Here is a 21,045-nt window from a genome sequence, read left to right as displayed (position 1 = left end):
CCGGCCGTAGACACCATTGTCTGTCCTGATCCCCAGACAATGGTGCTGTGTGGCCACCCTGCACACAGAGCCGCCGCTCTGCCCTCTCTCTGAGCCATTGTCTCCAGAGAGGGGTTCGGGCAGGAGCCGCTGCGGCAGCGTCGCCCGCTCTTGTAGGCCGGTTTCCTGGGACCAGGCCATGGCAGGCAGGCAGGCAGAGGGGACACAGCCACAGGAGCAGGGGTGGCTGTACTCTTATCTCTTGCCCTTTTCATGCCTCCGAGCAGGTGCAGGGCAGGACCAAACCAGTGGGCTGGGGTGCAGGCGATCCTTCCTTAGGAAGAGAATTGTCATTTGGGAATAAAACTCAAGGCCAGGAAGAGAGGGCGCCAGTCTTTTTGTGTTGAGATTTCTGTTGTCATCATCCCTCAACCTCCCCTTCTGGTCCCTCGAGGTCCCTCCTCCCCTTGCTCTCCAAAACACTGGTGACCTTTGACCTAGGCACCTGCTCCTGGCTCGCCAGGCTTGCGCAGGGAGTGTGGGCGGGAGTGGCTTGGGGGAGCAGGTGGCCACACGGACTTCTCAGCTGATCCTGTCTGTGTGTGTGCACATGTGATCAGACAAGGAGAGATGACACTGCCCACCCCTGGCCCCGCCAGGCCCCTTTTGTTCCCCTGCCTCTGTCCTGGGAGGGAAGATGACTTCATGGTGATGTTAGGCGGGTCCTAGGCAGGGATTCTGGCCCTGGGCCGGGTGGGGTAGGGGGGTTGTTGGGTGAGAACAGAGTGCTTTGGGGCCAGTCTTGAGGGCAGATTTGAGAGAAGGTAACTCTGCCTATGGCTTTCCACTGTGTGCAACTTTCTCTGACTGGGCTGCAGATAGGCAAACAGAAACCAGGCACAATAAGGAGCAGGTGCCAGCCACTAGGCCCAGCAGGGCCATGGCTGGAGCAGCCAAGTTTCTGGGCATTTGAGGCCAAGAAAGAGGGGGAAGTAGAGGACAGGAGAGGAGCAAAACTTGTTTTGTTCTTCCCTCTGCTAGGAGTCACCTGCGCAGGGGACCAGCCAGCTCCATCCTTGCGCTCCTGGGGAAGACTTGCACAGGAACTGCTGTTCCCAGGCAGGTGGGCTTCATGGGGGTTCAACCCCTGCAGTTGCCCCCGTGCTCAGACGGCCCCACGCTTGGTTTGGTGCTTTGCTGTCTCAGCAAGTTTGGCGTCTTTATTCTGCACTGGGTCCTGCACCAGCTGAGGCAGCTACTCCTGTGGCCAGCCCTGGGCCGAAGTCCTGGCAGCAGGAGAGCAGCTCGGATGCTCCAGCAGCTGTAACACACTCACCTGCTACTCAGGTGTCGCCTAGCAAGGCTGGCTTCTGGGCTGGCCGGAACCCACACAGCACCGTCCCCCCACCCCCAACCAAGGCCTTCGGTTCCTCCTCCTCCTCGGCTTCCCTGCCCAGCCTTCCTCCAGGGGCACTGCATGGCACTGGGACGGGGTGGGGGCAGCGCTGTCCCTTATCGATCACCTCCCTCCCTTCCTGGGCTGTCTCCCTCCCTTACTTGGATGGTAGCCAGCAGGTGTTCTGGGCCCGGGAGTGCCTAGTCCTGTCCTCTGAGATCTTCCTTCCCCTCTGGGAGCTGCTGTGGCCCTTGGGCACTCGCTGGCACCTGCGTCATGTGTGGCTGGTGTAGGAGCAGGTTGCTTCCTTGTGGGCACCACAGGCTCCAGGTCTGGGTAGCTGCTGAGGTGGGGACAGGGGAGGCGCGGGAAGGGAGAACTCTGCTCCTCTGGCCCCACTCGGAAAGACGGCCCTCTTTCTTCCTCCTCCTTCAGCCGCAGCCAGAGGTCACCCGGTCCAAGCAGGACAGGAAGGCAGGTGCAGGGACAAGTCCCTGACCTCCTAGATGCCTACCCAGCTCTCTTCCCTTGTCCATCCCCCCCCCCCCCAGCTGCTGCACACTGTTTCCAAACGTCTCCCACTGATCCTGCACCCAGTAGGGCTTTAACAGCATTCACAAACCCTGGAGTGGAGTCTCAGGATGTGAGGCTTAAAACCCATGGACTATCCGCGTTAATTCTGATTGCACTTTGAAATGTATCCTTTGACTGTTTAGTTCCTGTTGTGGGCAGCAGGTGTTCCTGTGTTTTTGGTCTAGCTTGGAACTGTAAGAGAACTTGAGTTTCTTAAGGACGTGGAGCCCCTGTCCATGGAAGGATGAACTGGCTTGGAATTTAGAATTTGTGTTGTAGAATCCCCAAGAATGAGAACTGGAAGGTGGCTCAGAGAACACCCAGCCCAGAACTTTCCATAATGGACCATACTACTACATTCACTACAGTGAAGTGTGGCTAGCATGTCTAAGGGACTGCAATTTTGTTTTGATTTAATTTGAGTTAAATAAAATATGAGCCACACACGTGACCGGGGCCTGCCGACTTGGATGTGCGGTTGGGATGGTGCTGCCTGTTTTGTTCCCTTGTTTGGTTAATAACATCAGCCACCTAACGGAGCACCTACTGTGTGCCAGGTATCTCCTAGGGGCTCTAGGTCTGTGATATCACTTAATCCTCCTAGTCAGCTGGCATTGCTCCATGTGACAGCCGGAGAAACTGAGACCCAGACAGGCAGACTGGCTCTGCATCGGTCAGTTCCCAAGACTGCTCCCTGGGAGGCCGCTGGTCTCACGCTGTCTCTCAGGGGGGTCCTCACACTGTCCGGCCTCTGCTGTCATGTGACAGCTTCTCACAGGCTCTCCTGGTCCCCGGCCAGGTCCTGCCTTTCCTCCCTGGGGTGTCAGTGTGGCTCAGGAAGGGCTGTCGCGGGCCACCACAGGGAAGGCAGCAAGGGCTCGGCCAGGCATGGTGGGTTTCTGGCCGGGGTCCCAGCCTGTGCTGCCTGGGTCCTGCCTGTGGGCTGCCCTCCAGCCCCTGCAAGCTCCCTCCTGGAGAAAGGAGCTGTTCAAACTTTCCCACAATCCTCCTGGTCTAGGGCCCTCCCTGTGGGGCGGGACAGGTGGGTCCCCCTGGGCAGGTGAGGAGCCACGGGAACTCTAGGCTGTGCTGCCCTCTCCCTGCCCTGGGAGACTCCTTCTTCCTTGCTCCTGTCCCCTGCTCTCTCTCGATCTCTTTTTTTTTTTTTTTTTTTTTTTTTTTTTTGACAGGCAGAGTTAGAGAGAGAGACAGAAAGGTCTTCCTTCTGTTGGTTCACCCCCCAAATGGTCGCCACGGCCGGCGTGCTGTGCCGATTGAAGCCAGGAGCCAGGTGCTTCCTCCTGGTCTCCCATGTGGGTGCAGGACCCAAGCCCTTGGGCCATCCTCCACTGCCTTCCCGGGCCACAGCAGAGAGCTGGCCTGGAAGAGGAGCAACCAGGACAGAATCCGGCACCTCGACCGGGACTAGAACCTGGGGCCCCGACTGGGACTAGAACCTGGGGTGCCGGCACCGCAGGCGGAGGATTAGCTAGTAAGCCACAGCACTGGCCCCCTGCTCTCTTGATTTATTGCTTTCCACTTCTGCAGACAAAGCCCTGGCTCCGTAGCCCCTTATCAGAGTCAGGTCGGCTGGTGGGGAGGAGAGGGGATAGGAGGGATGGGGCCGCCCGGCCCAGGTGTCCCAAGGGAAAGGCTTGGAGACTGAGCTGTGTCCTGCCTCCTTCCTCACTGCCCAACATATAGGCAGAGCCAGCAGCAGGTGCCTTCCTGTGCCCATCACCAGATCCTGGCCTCCCTGCCTCACACAGCCATGCAGCCCTACTGTGTGCAACACGGGCGCAGGCCGGGGCTGCTTGGATATGACTGCCCCACTCCCCGACACCCAGGCAGGGGTCATGGGACTCGCATTCCTGACAAGTCCCCCAGCCCTGTCACCCATGGGCGTCACCTGGGAAACGCTAGTGGCTTGGGAAGCCTGAATTCAGATCATCCCTGACTCATGGTGCTCTGCCCCTCCCCCCTGGAACTGAGGAGCTCAGGCTGGGTGACAGCCAGGGTCCGGGGAGCCAAGGAGACACGGGCGCCGTCTGGCGCGCGATGGGCCCGCCCTGCCCCCCTGCAGCCTCAGGGCCAGGGCGGCTTGCGTTGCAGTGCCTCCTTTGTTGTGTCCCGCTCAGGGCACCGTGACCTCCCACCTGGGTCTGGTGGACGTGTGCACTGTTGGCTGAACGAGGCATCACTTCCTGCCACTGCTGTGTCGCCGAACGGCTTGACTCTCCCAAACGGCCGCGTGGGGAGCTGGGAGGCAGAGAGGGCTCTTGGTCTAGCCTCGTTCCCCGCCCCCTCCACCGCCATAGACACTGGCTCAGTGAAATTCCTTCCTGTGGGGTGGGCTGGGGTGCGGTCGCTGCTCTCTGCAGGACCCAGAACAGATCTGCTGAGCAAGGAATGAAGAGAGCCGCTTTCCGTGACCTCGCGTGGACTCAGGAGGGGACAGCTGGGCTGTGTCAGCCTCTGCAGCCAGGGGCTGGAAGTCAGCTCATGCTGGAGCGAGGCGGGTAATTAATGATTGCCCTGCCCTCTTACCCGGGATCCTTCCCATGTTGCCGGCCGGGCGAGGGGAGTGGGCTGGAGCCTGGTTTCTCTGCTTCTGTCTGGCTCCCAACTCTTGGGGGGAGCTTGATAGCGGGAAAATGTGGGGCTGGAGCCACACTCCCCCTCCCGTGGTTCCCTTTTCCCTGGGCAGGGAGCAAACCCAGAGCGCACAGCTCCACGAGCAAGGCGCATGCAGGGCTGGGGGAGCTGGCTGGCCCCACTCTCCATGTGAGGTCTGGGGAAGGGGGAGGGGACCCTCTCCCAACCCCTGCTGGCCCCTGGGCTGTGTATTGGCAACTGGAAGAGGCGGCCAAATCCACCAAGCGGAGGCTGGCTGCGCCGGGAATGGCGGCCAATAGTTTTGTAGCCAGAAGGATCACTGGTCTGGGCTTGGGAGGCCCCCTGGTCCAGCGTTCAAACTACCTGGGACCATGGTGAGGTAGGGAGGTCCTGGGTGCACGAGGGCCTTGGTGGAGTAGCCCCCGACCGACCAGCACGGATGGACCACGGTGGTTTAGTAACTGGCTCGGCTCCGCTGCCTCTCCACCCGGGTTATCGTCAGTTTTCAGAGGACAGGTGGGATTCTCTAAGGCAAAAGAAGATGAGATCAGGGTAGAAGTCGGCGTGCAGTTCCGCTGGGTGGCAGTCCTCTCTCCCTCCCTCTCCCTCTCCCTCTCCCTCTCCCTCTCCCTCTCCCTCTCCCTCTCCCTCTCCCTCTCCCTCTCCCTCTCCCTCTCCTTCTCCTTCTCCCTTCCCCTCCCTCTCCCTCTCTCCCTCCCTCCTCCTCTCCCCTCCTCCTCCCCCTCCTCCCCTCCCCCTCCCTTCTCTCTCCCTCTCTCTTCCTCTCTCCTGCCCTCCCTCCCCCTCACCCTCTCCCTCACCCTCACCTTTGTTGCCCTGACTGAAGAGTACACCTTGGCCCTGCGGCCTCAGGAGTTATCCTCTGGTCTCTTTAGAGGCCGGCCAGGCCCAGGGCAGGGCTGGGGACAAAGCAGCAAGGGACGGGGCAGGATGGCCACATGGCAGAGCCAGGGGCCCAGGTCCGCCCGCCGGTGTGAGATTCTCCCCTTGAACATGGCGTTTGCTCTGCTTCCTCCGAGGCCGAGCTGAGCACACGGATGGAATTCCCCTGGGATTCCACAGCTGGCCCTAGGGGACGTGGAGAATGGGTTCTGGCTGTGGTGGGGTGGGGGCTGCCAGTGTGGGTGGAGTTAAGCAGAATGGGGGTAGCTTGGTCTCCTCTCCCGGGATGGGCCTTGCATCTGAGGGTGTTCCCACCTCCCTGGGGGAAGGCAGCTGCTTCTTGCCTTTTGGGAGACAGTGGTGGCATCAGAGGAGCAAGTGGGAGGAGACAGGGCCGCCCAGGCTGGGTCCCCGCACCTGCTGAGCCGGTGCTTTGCTCTGCAGGTAGCACATGGAGGAGAGCAGTGCTGCTCAGAGGGGCAGCGGGGCCTGGTCCCCACTAACCCCTTCTTCACGTGGCAGCAACAGGGGGAAAGCAGCGGGCTGCCGTGGGGAGAGGCCGGTGGGGAGCCAGCTCTCGCTCCCAGAGACAGTGGGGGCGCTTCGGGGGTCGGGCGGGGCAGGGCGCTCAGAGATGGGAACCGAGGTGGTCTCAATTGGGACAGGATTGCTGGAGCAGATTCAGGACTTGGAAAGTCACAGGGACATCTGGGGGGAGGCACGGAGCAGAAGCCAGACGCCCCCTCCTCCCCCTCCTCCTGGAATTTGCTGGGGGATATGGAGGAAGTGGGAGCGGTGGGCCGGGGCAGGCTCCCTCCCACTCCCCTCACCACCCCCTCTCCATCTGAGGAGCTGCAAAGCCAGAAGCCAAGGTGTCTGGGTGGGGAAGCTGGACCAGGCTACTTCTTTGTGCACAGATTCATGGGAGTGTGGACATGATGCAGCCTGACACAGGACGGTACCCCAAGAGGAGCCCCCGAAAGTGGGAGCAGTGCAGTGCGCCTCTCTGGCTGTTCCTGTTTGTGACAGGGGCTCTGGGTGTCCGGCCTGGAGGTGCGTGTGCACACTTGCGTGCCTGCCAGGGGTCCCCCGGACCCGGTCCGTGTTGCTGTGATGTGCCCGCTCTGGGCATCACTAGGCTGGGGCTGGGGGGCGGGGGAGGGACTGAAACTGCCTCTTGAACTACAGCAAAGGCCCAGGGATGGAGAGGTGTGGCTCTCCCCTTTGCCATTTCGTGGTCTCGGCACCTGTGGCTTGTCTGCCCCAGCCCTGGCCCATGCCCACGCTCCTCACATCTGGGACCTCATGCTTTGCAGTCCCTAACTCCTGCAGCTGGTGGATTTCTTGATCTGTTTTTAAGCAGAACATCATTGCCATGATCCCTTAGGCACAAAATGTTTCACAGCTTGGAAGTTTACAGCTATTATCTCATAGAATGAGAGGGTATCTCACTGGTGCCTAAGAAAATGAAAGGCCAGAGAAGTCATTTTGCTAATTCATGTTGGATCCTGGCCTGGAAGCCTGGTCCTGCGGAATTCTCTCCCCGCCGATGGCACTGTCTCAGGGCCACGCGCGCAGGTGGCTGTGGGTGAGTGACGGCCGCTGGTGCTTAGGGATGCACTTGCCTTTACCACACAGCCCTTGACTGCGTGAGACGCTCCCTTCGCTTGGGTGGGATGGAGAGGTCCAGGTGGGCCTGTGCTCATTCGCCCCCGACATCCCAAAAGGAAGGAAGGAAAGAGGAGTGAGAAGACAGATGACCCCTGCTTGCTTCCTTTTTTAATTCAAAACTTTATTTATTTATTTACATTTGTTTATTTGAAAGAAGGCTCCCATCTGCTGGTTTGTTCCTTAAATGCCTGCTACGGCTGGGGCTGGGCCAGGCTGAAGCTAGGAGCTGGGAACACTCCGGATCCTCCGTGTGTGAGGCAGCATGCAAGTACCCGAGCCATCACTGCTGCCTCCCGGGGTGCACGCTGGCAGGAAGCCGGAGCCAGGAGCACAGCTGAGGCGCAACCCCAGGCCCTGCCCCCAGGGATGCAGGTGTCTTGAGTGCATCTGAACTATTGCACCACACGCCCGCCCTGGTTTCCCGTTTCAGTGCTCCGTGCCTGGTGACTTGATGTCTCACCTAAAAGGAGAATCTGCAAGTTCAGCGGTGAAGGAGAAGCCGGCCCGGCCTTCCATGCGCTGACCTAACCCTGGCCGGCCCTGAGCTGTCTGAGCGCGAGCCCTGCCTTCTCCAGGCTTGGGAGAACTCACTTAACTTGTGAGTTAAGCAAAGACCACGGGAGGCCCTGTGCTCCGCATGGAGAGAAAAGGGGTATATTCTGCCTTCCAGAGGAAGGCCCCCCTCCTCCTCCTCCTGTGCCCATGGACTTCGTTTTCCTCCCCGCCTGATGAGGGTGGATCAAGGCCAAGCTGCGTGTTCAGGGGGAGCCGGGTAGGGATGCGAGCGAGGGGCAGAGATGGAGCTTCTCTCGGGAGAGGAAGTAATTAATTCTGAGAGGGCGGAGGTGGGAAGCCCTTGGTAACACAACGTGGAACGCCGAGTGCGGGTGGCTGCAAAAGAAACCCCAGCGTGCAGAGCTGCCCTCCTTCACTCGTTCACTTGTCACTGAGCCGGAACTCCTTGAGCACCTACTGTGTACAGGCAGGAGCCATCAGGAGAGGGCTCAGCAGCTGGGTCAGGGACAGGAAGGGGGGCAGCGTCCTGGCACCAGGGGCCCACTCAGTGGCTGAGGGTGGCGGCGACTCGGGTGGAAGCTTTAGCTGTTTCAATAGCAGCAGCTGTCGGCCCTGGGTACATGCGACCCGCGTGTTTCAGCATGGGTTAAATACGATGTTGTCCGTGTGCCCTGCCATTAGCTGGTTGCATTGTTCCCTGCTCAAGTTCTGTCCTCAGCAGGGAGAATGAGATCAGCCCCTCCCTTGCGGTGTCTGTTGTGAGATCACGGAATCGCCCTGGCAACAGACTGTGATGTCAGCACTGTGCCTGGCGCTGCTGGTCACAAAGGGATCTGTCGTGTGAAGACAGAAGGGGACCGCACGGGAAGGCGGGGAACCGAAATCTGATCTCAGAAAGAACATCTTGGCAGCTCGAGGTGACAGCGGGCCCAGCGCCTGCTTGGCTTGAACACTTTGCAAACAACCCCAAGCCTTCACGAGGACTGTGGGGAGAGCAGCCTTGCTCCGAGGCAGGAGTGAGCGAATGTCTGAGCGAGAGGCCCCGCAGTGCCAGGATCCGAAGGCCCAGAGGGCATTGGGAAAGGGGAAGATGTGACCCCCATGACCCCTGAATTCGGCTCTCCCTGCCCCCGAGCGGACCGGCTGGGATGCATCATGTGGCGTCCGGGAAGATTTTCAGCACTAATCACGCTGCCCCCTCCCTCTGCAGCCCCAGTCGCTGCCCTCGTCCTTGCACGCACAGGCAGGGAGATTTCTTCCATTTTGTCCAAGCGGAGAAACCCAGGCCTCGCCACCAGCTCTGGCTCCGCCGCATCCATGCCTGCTGGCTGGACTCGTCCCCCATCAGCCGGGCCACCTGGTGCCGTGTCCGAGGGGCACGTCGGGGGCACGGTCACGGTTGCTTCCTTCATGATTGCCCCTGCCGGGCAGGAGGAGGCTGGGCAGGCTGAGGAGAGACGGGAGACCTGCTTGTTAATCTCGGCTTCCCAGCAGCGGCAGCAGCAAGGACAGCAAAGGACCCCGGCGCTCCCTCTAAGCCCTGCACCCGCACGCTCTAAAGGCTCCTGGAGAAGCTTCGTGGCGTTGGGCTGAGCGCCCGAGTCCGGGGCTGGGAGCCGGGAGCAGGCAGCCGCGCGCTGTCTGCCTGCAGGTCGGGCTGGTGGGAGTTTGTGCGTGCAGATGGGGACACAGCCGCGTGCGCCTCCGCCCACCCAGCCACTCCATGTCCTTAGCGCAGTGAGGTCGGACTACCTGGAAGTGGTACACCTGCTCCAAGGCTGCCTGTGTCTCCTTCAGCATCTTCTCCTTGGGAACCTGACCTGGGAGGATTCCATCCCCTCTCTGCTTCACTCTGGCCGCCGGTATCTGATTAGCGGCATTCCGGCTGAATGCTCGGGGAGCCACAGGCCCCCTCGGGTACCTGGGCAACCCTCACCTCCACCCAGGGAGAGCCCCCTGTCCCTTCTCCAGCGCCAGAGCCCAGAGCCAGGAGGGGGAGCCGAGAGTCTGTGCCGCCGACCGCCCTGCCTCTCTGCCACAGCGTTGCCGGTTGAGCCGGAGGACTGACTTCTCAGAGGGATGGTAGGAGCAGGGCGGCTGGCGGGTCCTCCGAGGCTGCCGGACTGGGGGCAGAGCTGCCAAAAGGATGCTCAAGTTTCGGGCGGATCGCCGGGTCAGGTAGGGACCTCCCCCGAGGACTGTGAGTGCCGTGAAGTCCGAGAGGCCACACTGCAGGCACTCGGTCCTGTGGGGACCCGGGCACTTGGTGGCGTGGGGCCTGCCTGCCTGACCCGGGCAGGGAGCTCCGGCTGCTGCATTGCAGTGTTGGGAAGGGGCAGTTGTGTGGAAATCGGTGTCGGCAGATGGAGAGAGGACGGCATTTGGAGGAGGTGCCGGGTAGGGGAGTCTGGGGCAGGGAGAAACGTGTCATGCCCTGAGAGACTGACACGGTGGGCAGCGGGCTGTGTGTGTGCGCGCGCAGGCACCGTGTGCATGTGCCAGCAGGGGAGCCTCCAGCAGAGGTGCCCCCGGAACGTGGGGAACAGACGAGGACTAGAGAGGCCGGGCGGGGTGGGGCGGGGAGCAGGTGCTCTGCGCCACTGGCAAAAAGCAGAGACTGTGGCACCTCAAGGACTTTCTTGTCACAGACTGCCTGTCCCCAGGCCCCGAGACAGGAGGCGAAGGTAACTGGAAGCTCCAAGATGCCCTGTGATTGCGTGGTTGGACCTGGGAGGGAGGTGGGGACAAGGGTTGGGGGTGGGGAGGAGCGGCTTGTCCACACACTGGAGGTAGAACCCGGGCCTGGTGGACTCCGCTGACTCTGGGGTCCCGGCTGGCGAGCCCGGGAGGCAGAGCGCACAGGTTCCCCCCGCAGGGCTGAGGCCGCCGCTGTCCCCTGCACTGTCTCTCGACTAGGTCTGGGCATGACCAGCTTGGGAGCTGGAAAAACACCCTTTGATTTTATCTTTAGCTTCAGCAGGCGGCCCCGGGGCTGGGCTGTTACGGAAAGAGGGAGCCCAAAGGTTACTTTACTTCTCCCATGCAGTCGGAGGCAGCAGCCACGCTCTCTGGCCGGGGTGGCCCCTGCTGGGGGTGGGCTTCCGCAGTCCCTGTCCCCGTGCCTGCTTCTCAGCCCACTGGAGCTGGCCCTGGCTCTCCCAGGGCTTTTCAAGAGGGCTGGGGGGAGAAGGTCGCCAAAGACACCAAGCCCCTGTCCCATGCTCGAAGCTCCACTCTTCCAGGTGGTCCTTGCTCTGCAGACTCCGCCCAGATGGCTGCTGTGTGCGGCTCTGACCAGTCTCCGCGCACCAGCCACCGCCAGCTCTGCCTGCCTGCCTCCCTCTTCCCCCCAGCCCACCCCGTCTCCCCTGTCTCCCCCGACAGCCCACCCGGGAGTCTGCCTGACATTCAGCCAGCCTGAAGAGTCACAGCAGGGCTTCCCCAGGGAGCTTGGCATTAGGCTCCCCATCTGCCCCTGCACGCCCCGCCCCCTCCTGCTTCCTGCAGACGTGCCCACTGAACCCCACCCCAGCCCTGCCACAGCATCACTTAATTAGATCTGGCTGTTGAGCCGGCACTGACCTTGATGCCTGGCAGCTCGTGGGCTCCTGGGGACAGCAAGTAGCCCTTGGACAGGAGGCTCTGGGCTCGGCAGTGTGTGGCTGGGTCCCAGCTCGGCCGAGGAACGGCATTGCTGGGTCTCCCACTTCACGGAAGGGAGGAGATGGAGAATGAAGCAAGAAAGGAGGAGTCCAAGGTCACACGAGAATTCTTTCCAGCAAATAACCAGGGAGCGTTTTTTACGTGCAGCCCAGGCAGGCGCGGTCGCCTGCCGTGCACCAAATTTTGTGCCCTCTCCCACGCAACACCTAGGGAGACCACTGGGAGGGCTGGGGGGCTCCAGTATGGAGTGAACACCGACTCATGGGATGTGAGCAGATCTCGTGTCGTCTTGCACCACCCCCAGCACAGGCTGCCCCCTGCTGACCCCGCGGGAGGACACCTGTCTCTGTGTAGTCTCTGTCTTCCTCCTTGTTAACACAACGTATCTCCTTTGCCTCTGCAGCCACAATGAGAGACAGAACACATTTCTGCACCCAGTGACCGGCCAGGTCCCGGAAGAAAACAAAAAATTTGACTTGAAAACGTGAGTTTTCCCCAGCTCTGCCGCGTGGCCTCCCCGTCCCGTGGTCCCTGCCCCCTTTGGATGGGGAGGAGAGGCAGAGGGGAGGCAGGAGCAGGTGGACGCCCGGGCTGAGGCTTCACAGCTTGGGGACCCCTCTGGCCCCTCCACTTTTCCCTCCACTTTTCCTGGGATCTGGCAGCGGGCAGCTGGGTGCACCGCCACGGAGCTGAGGTTGGCAGAGCACCTGGGGCCTCTGCGGGAGGCACGGAGGGAAGCCAGTAGGATTAGGATCCCCTGGGTCCCCTGGCCGTGTGTCCCTGGCTCACAGAGGAAAGGAGAAAAAGAGAGAGGGTTCACAAGTCTGCTCTCCCGGGCCCCTGGGCCGCTGTGGCCTTTAAACCTGAAGGGAATGGAGTTCCAGAGCCCCAGGGTCTAGGGTTGAGAAATAAACGTGCAGAAAAGAAAGAGGGGGTCAGGAGTTGAGCCCCCGCCAGCGGGAGACGCTGGCCATCGAGCGCCGTGGTTAGAGTCCCAGCTACAGCTCCCCGCTCCCGCTGCCTGCTGGCGCAGACCCTAGGAGGCAGCCGGGATGGCTCAAATCGCTGGCATCCTGGTCCGGCTTGAGCTTCTGGTTTCTGACTTCCACCCAGCCTGGCCCTGGCTGTTGTGGGCATTTGGGGAGTGAACCAGCAGATGAGAGGAGTTGGCGGGGGTGCGGGGTACAAGGAGAGTATCAGAACTGCTGGCATAGAACCTCTTGATGGAATTGGGCCTAGCTTTGTGCTGAAGCTGCGATGGGGGGAGGGGCTGGGGGGCAGGGAGGGGACGGGTACTTCCCACTGTTTCTGACCGATGTCTTTCTTCCATTCAACTTGCAATCAGCTCGGCCTTGGACATGTCCAATAAAGCAGGCGGGAAACGCCCAGGTACCAGTGACAGTGACATATCCAACCACACCATGGTGTCCGAGGTCCCTCCAGAGCGGCCCAGTGTCCGGGTGAGTCCAGCCCTGCCAGATGGGAAATTCTACCCATGCCTGTTCAGTGCGACGTCGGGGCATCCTAGGCTGCCCGGCTACTTCTGTAGGCTCCAGTGAGCAGGTGCGGTGACCCAGGGACAGAGTGGGAAGTGGGGAGATAACAGGGCTCACACCAGAACCTTGCAGGCCAGTGTCTAGGCCAGGGCCTCTGGACCTCTGCTCTGGTAGCTCTGAGGCCGGGTACTTCTTTGTGGTGTGTGTCCCGCAGCACCCTAACCTCTCTCTACCTCCCTGCTGCCGGCTCCACCTTGCCTCCAGCTCTGCCAGCCCGGATGTCTCCAGACACTGCCCCTGGAGAGAAAATCCCCACACCCCCACTGAGAACCACTGATAGCAGAGCAGGGAGCTGGAGAGGGAGGAGCAAGGCAGAGACCCCCACCCCGCCGCCCTCCGGGGAAAGTCTCGGTACACAGCAGCAATCAGGCTGAGAGTATCCTGTGGGCGTAGCACCAGTGACCTGAGCCGCAGAAGTGGTGTGAGGAGGGCCAGAGATGAGGCCCAGGGGGTTACAGAGGGGACCATGGGGATGGGGGAGGGAGCAGAACACTGAAGAGGAAGCTACTGAGAAACCCGGCAGGAGAGGGTGGGTGTGGGGGGTGGACTTTGGTGCAGCTTTTAAGATGCTGTTGAGACACCTGCATCCCCTGTGGGAGTGTCCAGGTTCGAGTCCCCGCTCTGCCTCCAATTCCAGCTTCCTGCTAACGTGCACCCTGGAAGGCAGGAGGCGATGGCTCACGTCCTTGGGTCCCTGCTACCCATATAGAGACCTGGGTTGAGTTGTGTGCTCCTGGCTCCATCCATTTCGGCATTTAGGGAGTGAACCAGTGGATGGCAGATATCTGTCTGTCTGTCTGTGTCTGTCTCTCTCCGCCTTTCAAATAAGTAAAAAGTTTTTAAAATAAATTAGCAGGATAGTCAAGCAAGGGGGTGCCCTCCAAAAATTAAAATGGACTAGAACTGTATGTCTTAGCAGGGATGAAATCTTGGAAACATAATATTGAGTAGGAAGCAAGTTGCAGAATATGAAAAACATATCACCCCTTATGTAAAATGTGTATTTATAGAAACATCTGTACACGTGTACACAGACAGGAGGCCTCATTTTGGGTCAGCAGTTGCCTCTGGGGAGGAGGAAAAGGGAATGGGATTGGGGAGAAGCTCAAAGGCAGCCTGAGCTCCTTTGCCTCGTTTTATTAGGGAGAGAATAGCCCCAAGTGAGCAGTGTACGGGGTCCGCCTCTTCTGAAACGTTTGCAGTATTTCCAAACAGTTGTTAAAGGTGCTTGACTGACTGTGAAGCGGAGAGGGAGCCGGGGGACGGAGGCTGGAAGATGCGTCAGATGGAGGGAGGTTTTGTGGGTGGGTTAGTTTTGTTCTGTCTCTAGGGGTCAGAGGTGAAAGGCGCGACCCGCAGATGGGCTCAGGAGAAAGGGGCTGGCCGCTAAGTCCCATCCTCCGGAGACAGAGGGGCTGGAGTCTGCGCTGCTGCCTGGCGGGGGTGGGGGAGCCTCTTCCTGACACTGGGAGGGAGCAGGTGGCCAGGATGCCAGCGTCGGCGGGGCTGGTGTGAGTCCTGGCTCCGCCCCCACTCCAGCTTCCCCCTGATGCAGACTCTGGGAGGCAGTGGCGATGACTCAAGTGACGGAGCTCCTGACACCCACGTGGGAGACCTGAGTCTGGGAGTGAGCCAGCAGACGGAGTCTCCTTTTTGTCTGTCTGTCTGTGCATCCATCTTTCTGCCACTAGAACCATAGGTAGCGGGAGTGTGAAACCGAGGGATGGATGCCTGATGTCCCAGCTTTCCCAGGACAGTAGGAGGTGGGCTTTTCTGGGGAGAGGAGCGGGTGTGTGTGAGGATGTGTGTGTAGGCTCGGGGAACAGGATCCCCCAGGGACGCCTGCGACCTCGTGCTATGACTGCGGATCTGCAGGTCCCACCCGCAGCTCCCGTGGCTCTCCGCCTGCGGTGCGCATGGCAGAGAGAGGAGAGGCCAGGGTACCGAGGGGCAGCCGGAGAATGGCTGCAGGGTCCACTCTGGCGAGCAGCTTCTAGGCCATGGGGAGAGCACTTGCAACTTCGACAGCTAGGGCTCTGGGAGGAGAGGGCGGGGTTTAGGGATTTGCATATTCTAAGCATGGTGGGTGACTTCAGATGGAGAATCTTGGTCTTTGTCTGGGGGGTTTTACTAGTTGTGTTGAGAAAATGATTCCATTTCCCTCTCGCAGGGGTACTTGGTAAGAAAGGGCACTTCCTTCCTCCGTTCCTTCTGCACGTGTGTGTTAAGTGCTTGCTACCTGAACTCCTAGCTGGCTCTGGTGACAGAGATGAGCAAAACAAAAGTCCCCGTCAGTGAGGAGCTGGTGGTGCAGAGGAGGGGCCGGGGCCCGCAGTGGCCCTGCAAGGTGACTGGGGGCTGCCAACTGCTTGGGGTCTGCACTTGACTGGTTTTTTCTTTCTTTTAAAGATTTTTATTAATTTATTTGTAAGTCAGAGTTAGAGAGGGGAGAGGGAGAGAGAGGTCTTCCATCTGTTGATTCACTCCCCAGATGGCTACAACAGCCAGGGCTGGGCCAGGAGCTTCTTCTGGGTCTCCCACATGGGTGCAAGGGCCCAAGCACTTGGGCGGTCTTCTACTGCTTTCCCAGGCCATCAGCAGGGAGTTGGATTGAAAGGACTCAAACCAGTGCCCATGTGGAATGCTGGAGCTGCAGGCAGTGGCTTAGCTCACCACACCACAGTGCTGGCCCCTGCACTTGGCTTGCACTTGACTTGAAACGATGAGTTCAGTTGTCAGTGGACAAAGGAGAATGAGGAGTGCCCCCCACCCTCCCCCATGGGGGAGCAAAGGTGTAGGAGGGTAGGCGAGAGCCAGAGGGGGCCCTGTCTGCTGGGGAGGCAGCGGGTGGGGCACAGACTGCCCCCGTGTGCTGTGCTGGGCAGCCTGGGCTCTCCGCGAAGTGATGACAGCTAGTAAAAATTGTAGGCAAGAGAGCAGCATGATTATGTCATGTTTTAGAGAAAGGAGTGTGGCTCGTTACAGAGGACGGAAAGCCAGAAGAGATGAGGATCTGCAAGATGACAACAGGGAGCTTGAGAGGAGGGAACAGATTTGCGAAGGATTAAGGAGAGGGACTTGGAGTTGGCAGTCAGCCCGGCCGTGAAGACGCTGGTTGAGACAGCTGCATCTCACGCGTCTGTCAGAGGGCCTGCGTTCACACCCTGGCTCGCGCTCCTCACTCCAGCTTCCTGCTAACGCAGTGGTGGGGGCAGAAGTACGTGCCTTCCTGCAACCCACGTGGGAGACCTAGACTGCATTCCCCATTCCTGGCCCGGCTCAGGGTGTTTCTGGGGAGTGAACCGCTGGATGGAGTCACTCTCTCTCCTTTCCCTTCCTCTCTCCCCTCTTGCCCCCTCTCTGTCTCTCGAATAAGGGAATAAAAAACTTTTTTAAAGAAGCTAGACAGAGGCTGGCATTGTGGTACAGTGCGTTAAGCTGCTGCCTGTGATGTTGGCATCCCATTTGGAGTGCCGGTTTGAGTCCCAGCTCCTCCGTTTCCCATCCAGCTCCCTGCTAGTGCACCTGGGAAGGCAGCAGAGGACAGCCCAAGTACCTGGGCCTTGCACCCACGTCGAAGACCTGCATGGAGCTCCTGGCCCTGGCTTCAATTTGGCCCAGACCTGGCTGTGTGGCCATTTGGGGAGTGAACCAATGGATAGATACACTCTGTGTCCCTCTCTGTCTCTGTCTCTGTCTCTGTCTCTATCTCTATCTATCTCTATCTCTACTATCTCTATCTCTCTCTGTGTATGTATCTGTCTCTCTCTCTCTCTGTTGTTCTACCTTTCAGATAAATAAATCTTTTTTAAAAATATTGAAAAAGTAAAAGAAGACAGACTCATTGGCTTTGCATCAGGGTCTAAAGGGGCAGGGGAGGGAGGGGCGGCGTGAGGCACTAAGCCCTGTGAGGGTGGCCGGGGCCACAGCACGCACCAGGAGGAGACAATCCAGAGCAACAGGTCTGGTTAGAAGGGGAGTGTGTTTGCTTTTGCATTTATGGTCCTGGTCAGACAACCTGTTATACAACGGATTGGAGTTAGGAGAGGCCTTAGGTTTTGCTTAGGGAATTGTGATCATCTTGCTGGTGACGCAGTGGGTGCACACGAGACCACACGGGCGCTGGCTATGATGAGGAGTTCAGGAGTAAAATAATGAAGATGTGGCTGAGCACCACCAGGACGTAGAGCAGCACAGAGAGAAGCTGTGGAGTAGCCACGGCAGAGGTATTGAGAGGAAAGCAAGAGGAGAGCTGCAGCGCCAGGCTTGTGGTGCAGTGGGTTAAGCCACTGCTAGGGATGCCTGCATCCCAAGTCAGAGAACCTGGTTCGAGTCCCACCTCCACTTCAGATCCAGCTTCCTGCTACTCTTCCTGCGAGGCAGCCAATGTGCTTGGCCCAAGTGTTTGGGGCCCTGCCACTCACGTGGGAGGCCTGGATTGAGTTCTGGGCTCCTGGCTGCAGCCTGGCCAGCATTTGAGGAGTGAACCAGTGGATGGATGCTGTCTCTATCCATCGCCATCTCTTGCTCACCCCCAGTCTCCAACTGTCACTGTATCTTTCAAATTTTAAAATTTTAATTTTAAAAAGAACTCTAAGACAGTTCATGTGGGCCAGTGTTTATAGTGACCAAGGACAAGTGGCCTTGATTCGATGACATTGAAGAGCCACCACAGAAAAGGGCTGGAGGCAGTTTGGGGGCCATGGGAGGAAAGGATTTGGGCCTCTTCCCAGGTGCCTGACCCTGGCCCAGCAGGGAAGGTGCTGCCCCACAGCGGACGGGGTGTGGGCTGGGGGGCCTCGGGGGGGTGCGTCTTGGAGCATCAGAGAGACAGGGAGTTTGCTGCGAGGAGGAAACCAGGGGAGAGGCTCTGGGGCCCCGGTGGTGGTCGGGAGGGCTGGCCTGGGAAAGGAGGTACTCCTCCCCCCAGACCTCAGAGTGAAGAGACAGCGCCAGGAGTGAGGGCAGCCGTGACCCAGGCACAGCCTGTGAGGTTAGAGTGTGCACGTCTGACGGCCTTGGGTTTCTCTGTGGACGAGCCAGGGCCGCTGTGGGGAGGGTGGAGTCGAGGGTTGGAGGGCTGTGGGGCACGTGATGGGCAGAGCTGGTGTCTGGGCCCACTGGGGTGGCCTCTGCTGCATTGTGGGGGAGTTTCTCTGGCTGGGAGTGCAGGGAGGGGATCATCTGATTAGTTTAGGACAGGCTGGGGTCCTCGTGTGAAGCCCAGCATACTTCAGAATCCAAAGTTTCATGTCACCGCTCAAAAAGCTCGGAACTGTGGCGCATTTTGGATTTTCACATTAGGGTGGTCAACTGCTAAGTCTATGCAGGTGTTCCAGATCCAGAACATTCTAAATGCCGAAACCCTCCGGCCCCAGGCATTCTGGGTAAGGGATGTGCCTGGGTGGGGTTTCAGTGAAGATGAGACAGGAGGACAAGGGCGGGGATTTTTGAGAGTCTGGTTGGTGTCCTCCACTGCCAGCCCTGTTCTTTATGGGGGAATTGCTGAAGCCAGGAGGAAACTGATGTACCCAGACCAAAAGGGGAGAGCCGAGGAGCTGGGGATCGGATGCACTTGGTAGTGGGGCAGGAAAGCCCAAAGGGCGGGCTTGGGTCCAGGAAATGGGAATTCTCGAATTGAAATGTTGGTGGGGAAAGAGCTGGCAAGGCTAAGGTGCAGCCTGGGAGTGAGTGACTGGAGCGAAGGTGGCAGATGCTGGATTTGGGGAGGTCAAGGCAGTTTGGAGTTAAGACATTGGAAGGTTCATCCTCTGGAGCAGTGAAATTCTCCACCATGATTTCAAGACCTTCGACAAAGAGGAGGGGCAGGCATCGGGGTGCAGCAGGTTAAGCCGCCGCCTGCCACACCAGCATCTCATTTTGGAGCACTGGTTTGAGTCCCAGCTGCTCCCCTTCCAATCCAGCTTCCTACTAATGTGCCTGGGAAGGCAGCAGATGATGGTCCAAGGACTTGAGTCCCTGCATGCATGTGGGAAACCAGAGTAAATTTGCAGGCTCTTGGCTTCAGCCTGGCTCAGACCTGCCTGTTGCAGCCATCTGGGAAGTGAACAAACAGATAGAAGACCTCTCTCTCTCCCTCTCTCATTCTGCCTCCCAAATAAATAAATAAATCTTTTTTAAAAAAATTAAATAACTAGACATGAAAGAAAGAGCCAAATAATTGCACCTGGGCTCTTCGCAGAGGGCACTCCAAGGTCAGCCCTTGGGAGAGACAGCGCCTGGTGGGGGTCACTCCCTTGCAAATGGAACAGAAAGGAGAGGGGGATGTCAGGCCAACTTCTCTCTCTGCCTTCCCAGGCCACTCGGACGTCCCGCAAAGCCATCGCCTTTGGCAAGCGCTCACACTCCATGAAGCGGAACCCCAATGCACCTGTCACCAAGGCAGGCTGGCTCTTCAAACAGGTGGGGACGCCCTGCCCCTCTGCCCACCGTCACCACCACGTCCTCCTCTCAGCATCATGCCGTTCTGTGCACTGATTGGCGTGTGCCCCCATCGTCCCTGCGAATGCACTTCCTCATTTTAGAACAGCTCAGAGCAGCTGAGTGCCTTCCCGAAGTCACACAGAAAACTGAAGCTGGGAGCGCAGCGGGTTTGCTCATGCGCAGACGCCTCCGTCACAGCAGCCCGCCATCTCCTCAGCGGGTCCCTCTGGCCGTGGTGGGGGTGTCTCCGTCAAGTCTAGGGTCTACCTGCCCCCCGGCCCCCTGGTTGACCTCGCTGCTGTCCCTGCCTGCCCTCTGTTTGCTTGCTCGCTGGGGCTCATGTCTCATCACATTCGCCTTCCTCTGGGAGGCGCTGAGCCCCAGCGTGACAGGAGTGGAAAGTCACAGGCAATTATCTGATGTCGGTTGCGGCATCTGAAGTCTCAAGGGGCTGCCGCCGCGTGCCAGCAGGGGCGCTGAGCTAGGCGCTGGATGTCCTCACGGTGAGCACAGAGCTCGCTCTGCTTCACCCCGTCCTGCCCAGCTTACAGCCCCTCCCTGTGTCCTACAGGCCAGCTCCGGGGTCAGGCAGTGGAACAAGCGCTGGTTCGTCCTGGTGGACCGCTGCCTCTTCTACTACAAAGGTGAGCTTGCCCTTGGGGCTGTCTTTGTCTGCCGTGCCTCAGGGCTCTGCATGGATGGACGGGGCAGGGCAGGAGTCCCCACTGTAGTCTCTCGAATTGGGGATAGGGGGTGGGGGCGTAGCTGTAGGGTAAGGACAAATCTTCATCATTAATTCACACACTGACTCACGCGATCACTCAGTTCACATTCACCAGTGGTTCCTGAGCGCCCGCTAGGTTTCAGGCAGAGCTGGAGGTCCAGGTTGGTGATCTAGTGGCCCAGGAAGGCAGTGCTATGGACAGTGAAGTCCCGGAGAGGGTATGAGAGGGAGGCAAAGACAAGAAGAGGTGACCAGTTCCCACTAGTAGTCACCTCCCTGCCAGTTTCCCCCTCACCCTCGAGTGCGGGGCCCAATCCACGAAGGCAGGGATTTGGTCAGTTGTGTTCCCTGCTGTATGCATCCCACCTCACAGCGCACAGCACATAGTAGGTGTTCCACTGATTCTGCGTGAACAGACAGCCCCAGCCCTGCCCTCTCTGCCCTCCCCAGTGCTCACTCCCTCCCTCTCAAAAAGGAGGGCAAAGGCCTTGTAGCTTTGGTGCAGCCGAGGTTATTTTTAAAATATATTCAGCTACTTTGTGTCGAGGCAGTGCCAGGGTGGGGAGCAAGGGTTGAAGGCAGGACTGGTGAGGCTGGGAGCAGACAGGCCTGGCCGAGAGGCTGGTTCCTCGCTTCCTTGCCCTAAATGGCAGAGCCTCCTGGCAACAATTTGGTAAATTATTAACTCTGGCAAACAAAGGTTGTACCCAGTGACTCCCAGAGCCTGCTGTGCCTGGGCCATCTGAATCCCGAGGAGAGCGATCCAGACAGGCTGTGTAAACCGGGCCCCCAGCGTGGATGGGCGCGCTGGAGCCAGAGCGGGGGCGGAACGGGGAGAAAAGCCAGGGTCTTACAGGGAGAGATGTCAGGACTGGCAGTGGGGGTAGACCCTTAGAGAGCTGAGACCCACAGGGGTGAGACATGCTGGAACAGGGGTCACTCCCGCTGTCGGGGTCTCGGGACGTCCCCTGGCTGAGCCCGCTGTCTGTCGCTCTAGGAGTCAT

General features: G+C 59.4%; 1 protein-coding gene across 31 annotated transcripts in view; it reads left to right on the top strand.

Annotated features, from left to right (window-relative positions):
- The window catches only part of PLEKHA6 (pleckstrin homology domain containing A6), a 146,026-nt gene that overhangs the window by 81,387 nt on the left and 43,594 nt on the right, over positions 1 to 21,045 (top strand). For 29 of the 31 annotated variants that reach the window (XR_007909866.2, XR_007909867.2, XR_007909865.2 and 26 more), the window contains 4 exons: positions 11,721 to 11,801; positions 12,663 to 12,777; positions 19,192 to 19,296; positions 19,889 to 19,961. Coding sequence is in view for 28 of the 31 variants with exons in the window: in XM_051821166.2 (XP_051677126.1) it covers positions 11,721 to 11,801; positions 12,663 to 12,777; positions 19,192 to 19,296; positions 19,889 to 19,961 (374 nt within the window). In the remaining 3 variants the exon portion in view is untranslated. Of the gene's footprint in view, positions 1 to 1,020; positions 1,103 to 9,096; positions 9,833 to 11,720; positions 11,802 to 12,662; positions 12,778 to 19,191; positions 19,297 to 19,888; positions 19,962 to 21,045 lie in introns of those variants that run through there. The other 2 variants (XM_070055146.1, XM_051821178.2) reach the window with 2 other exon arrangements.

Source organism: Oryctolagus cuniculus, chromosome 13 (assembly GCF_964237555.1).
Source record: "Oryctolagus cuniculus chromosome 13, mOryCun1.1, whole genome shotgun sequence".
NCBI classification, from domain to species: domain Eukaryota; kingdom Metazoa; phylum Chordata; class Mammalia; order Lagomorpha; family Leporidae; genus Oryctolagus; species Oryctolagus cuniculus.
The sequence above is the reverse complement of the archived record's forward strand: the minus strand, read 5'-3'. Positions and strand labels throughout refer to the sequence as shown.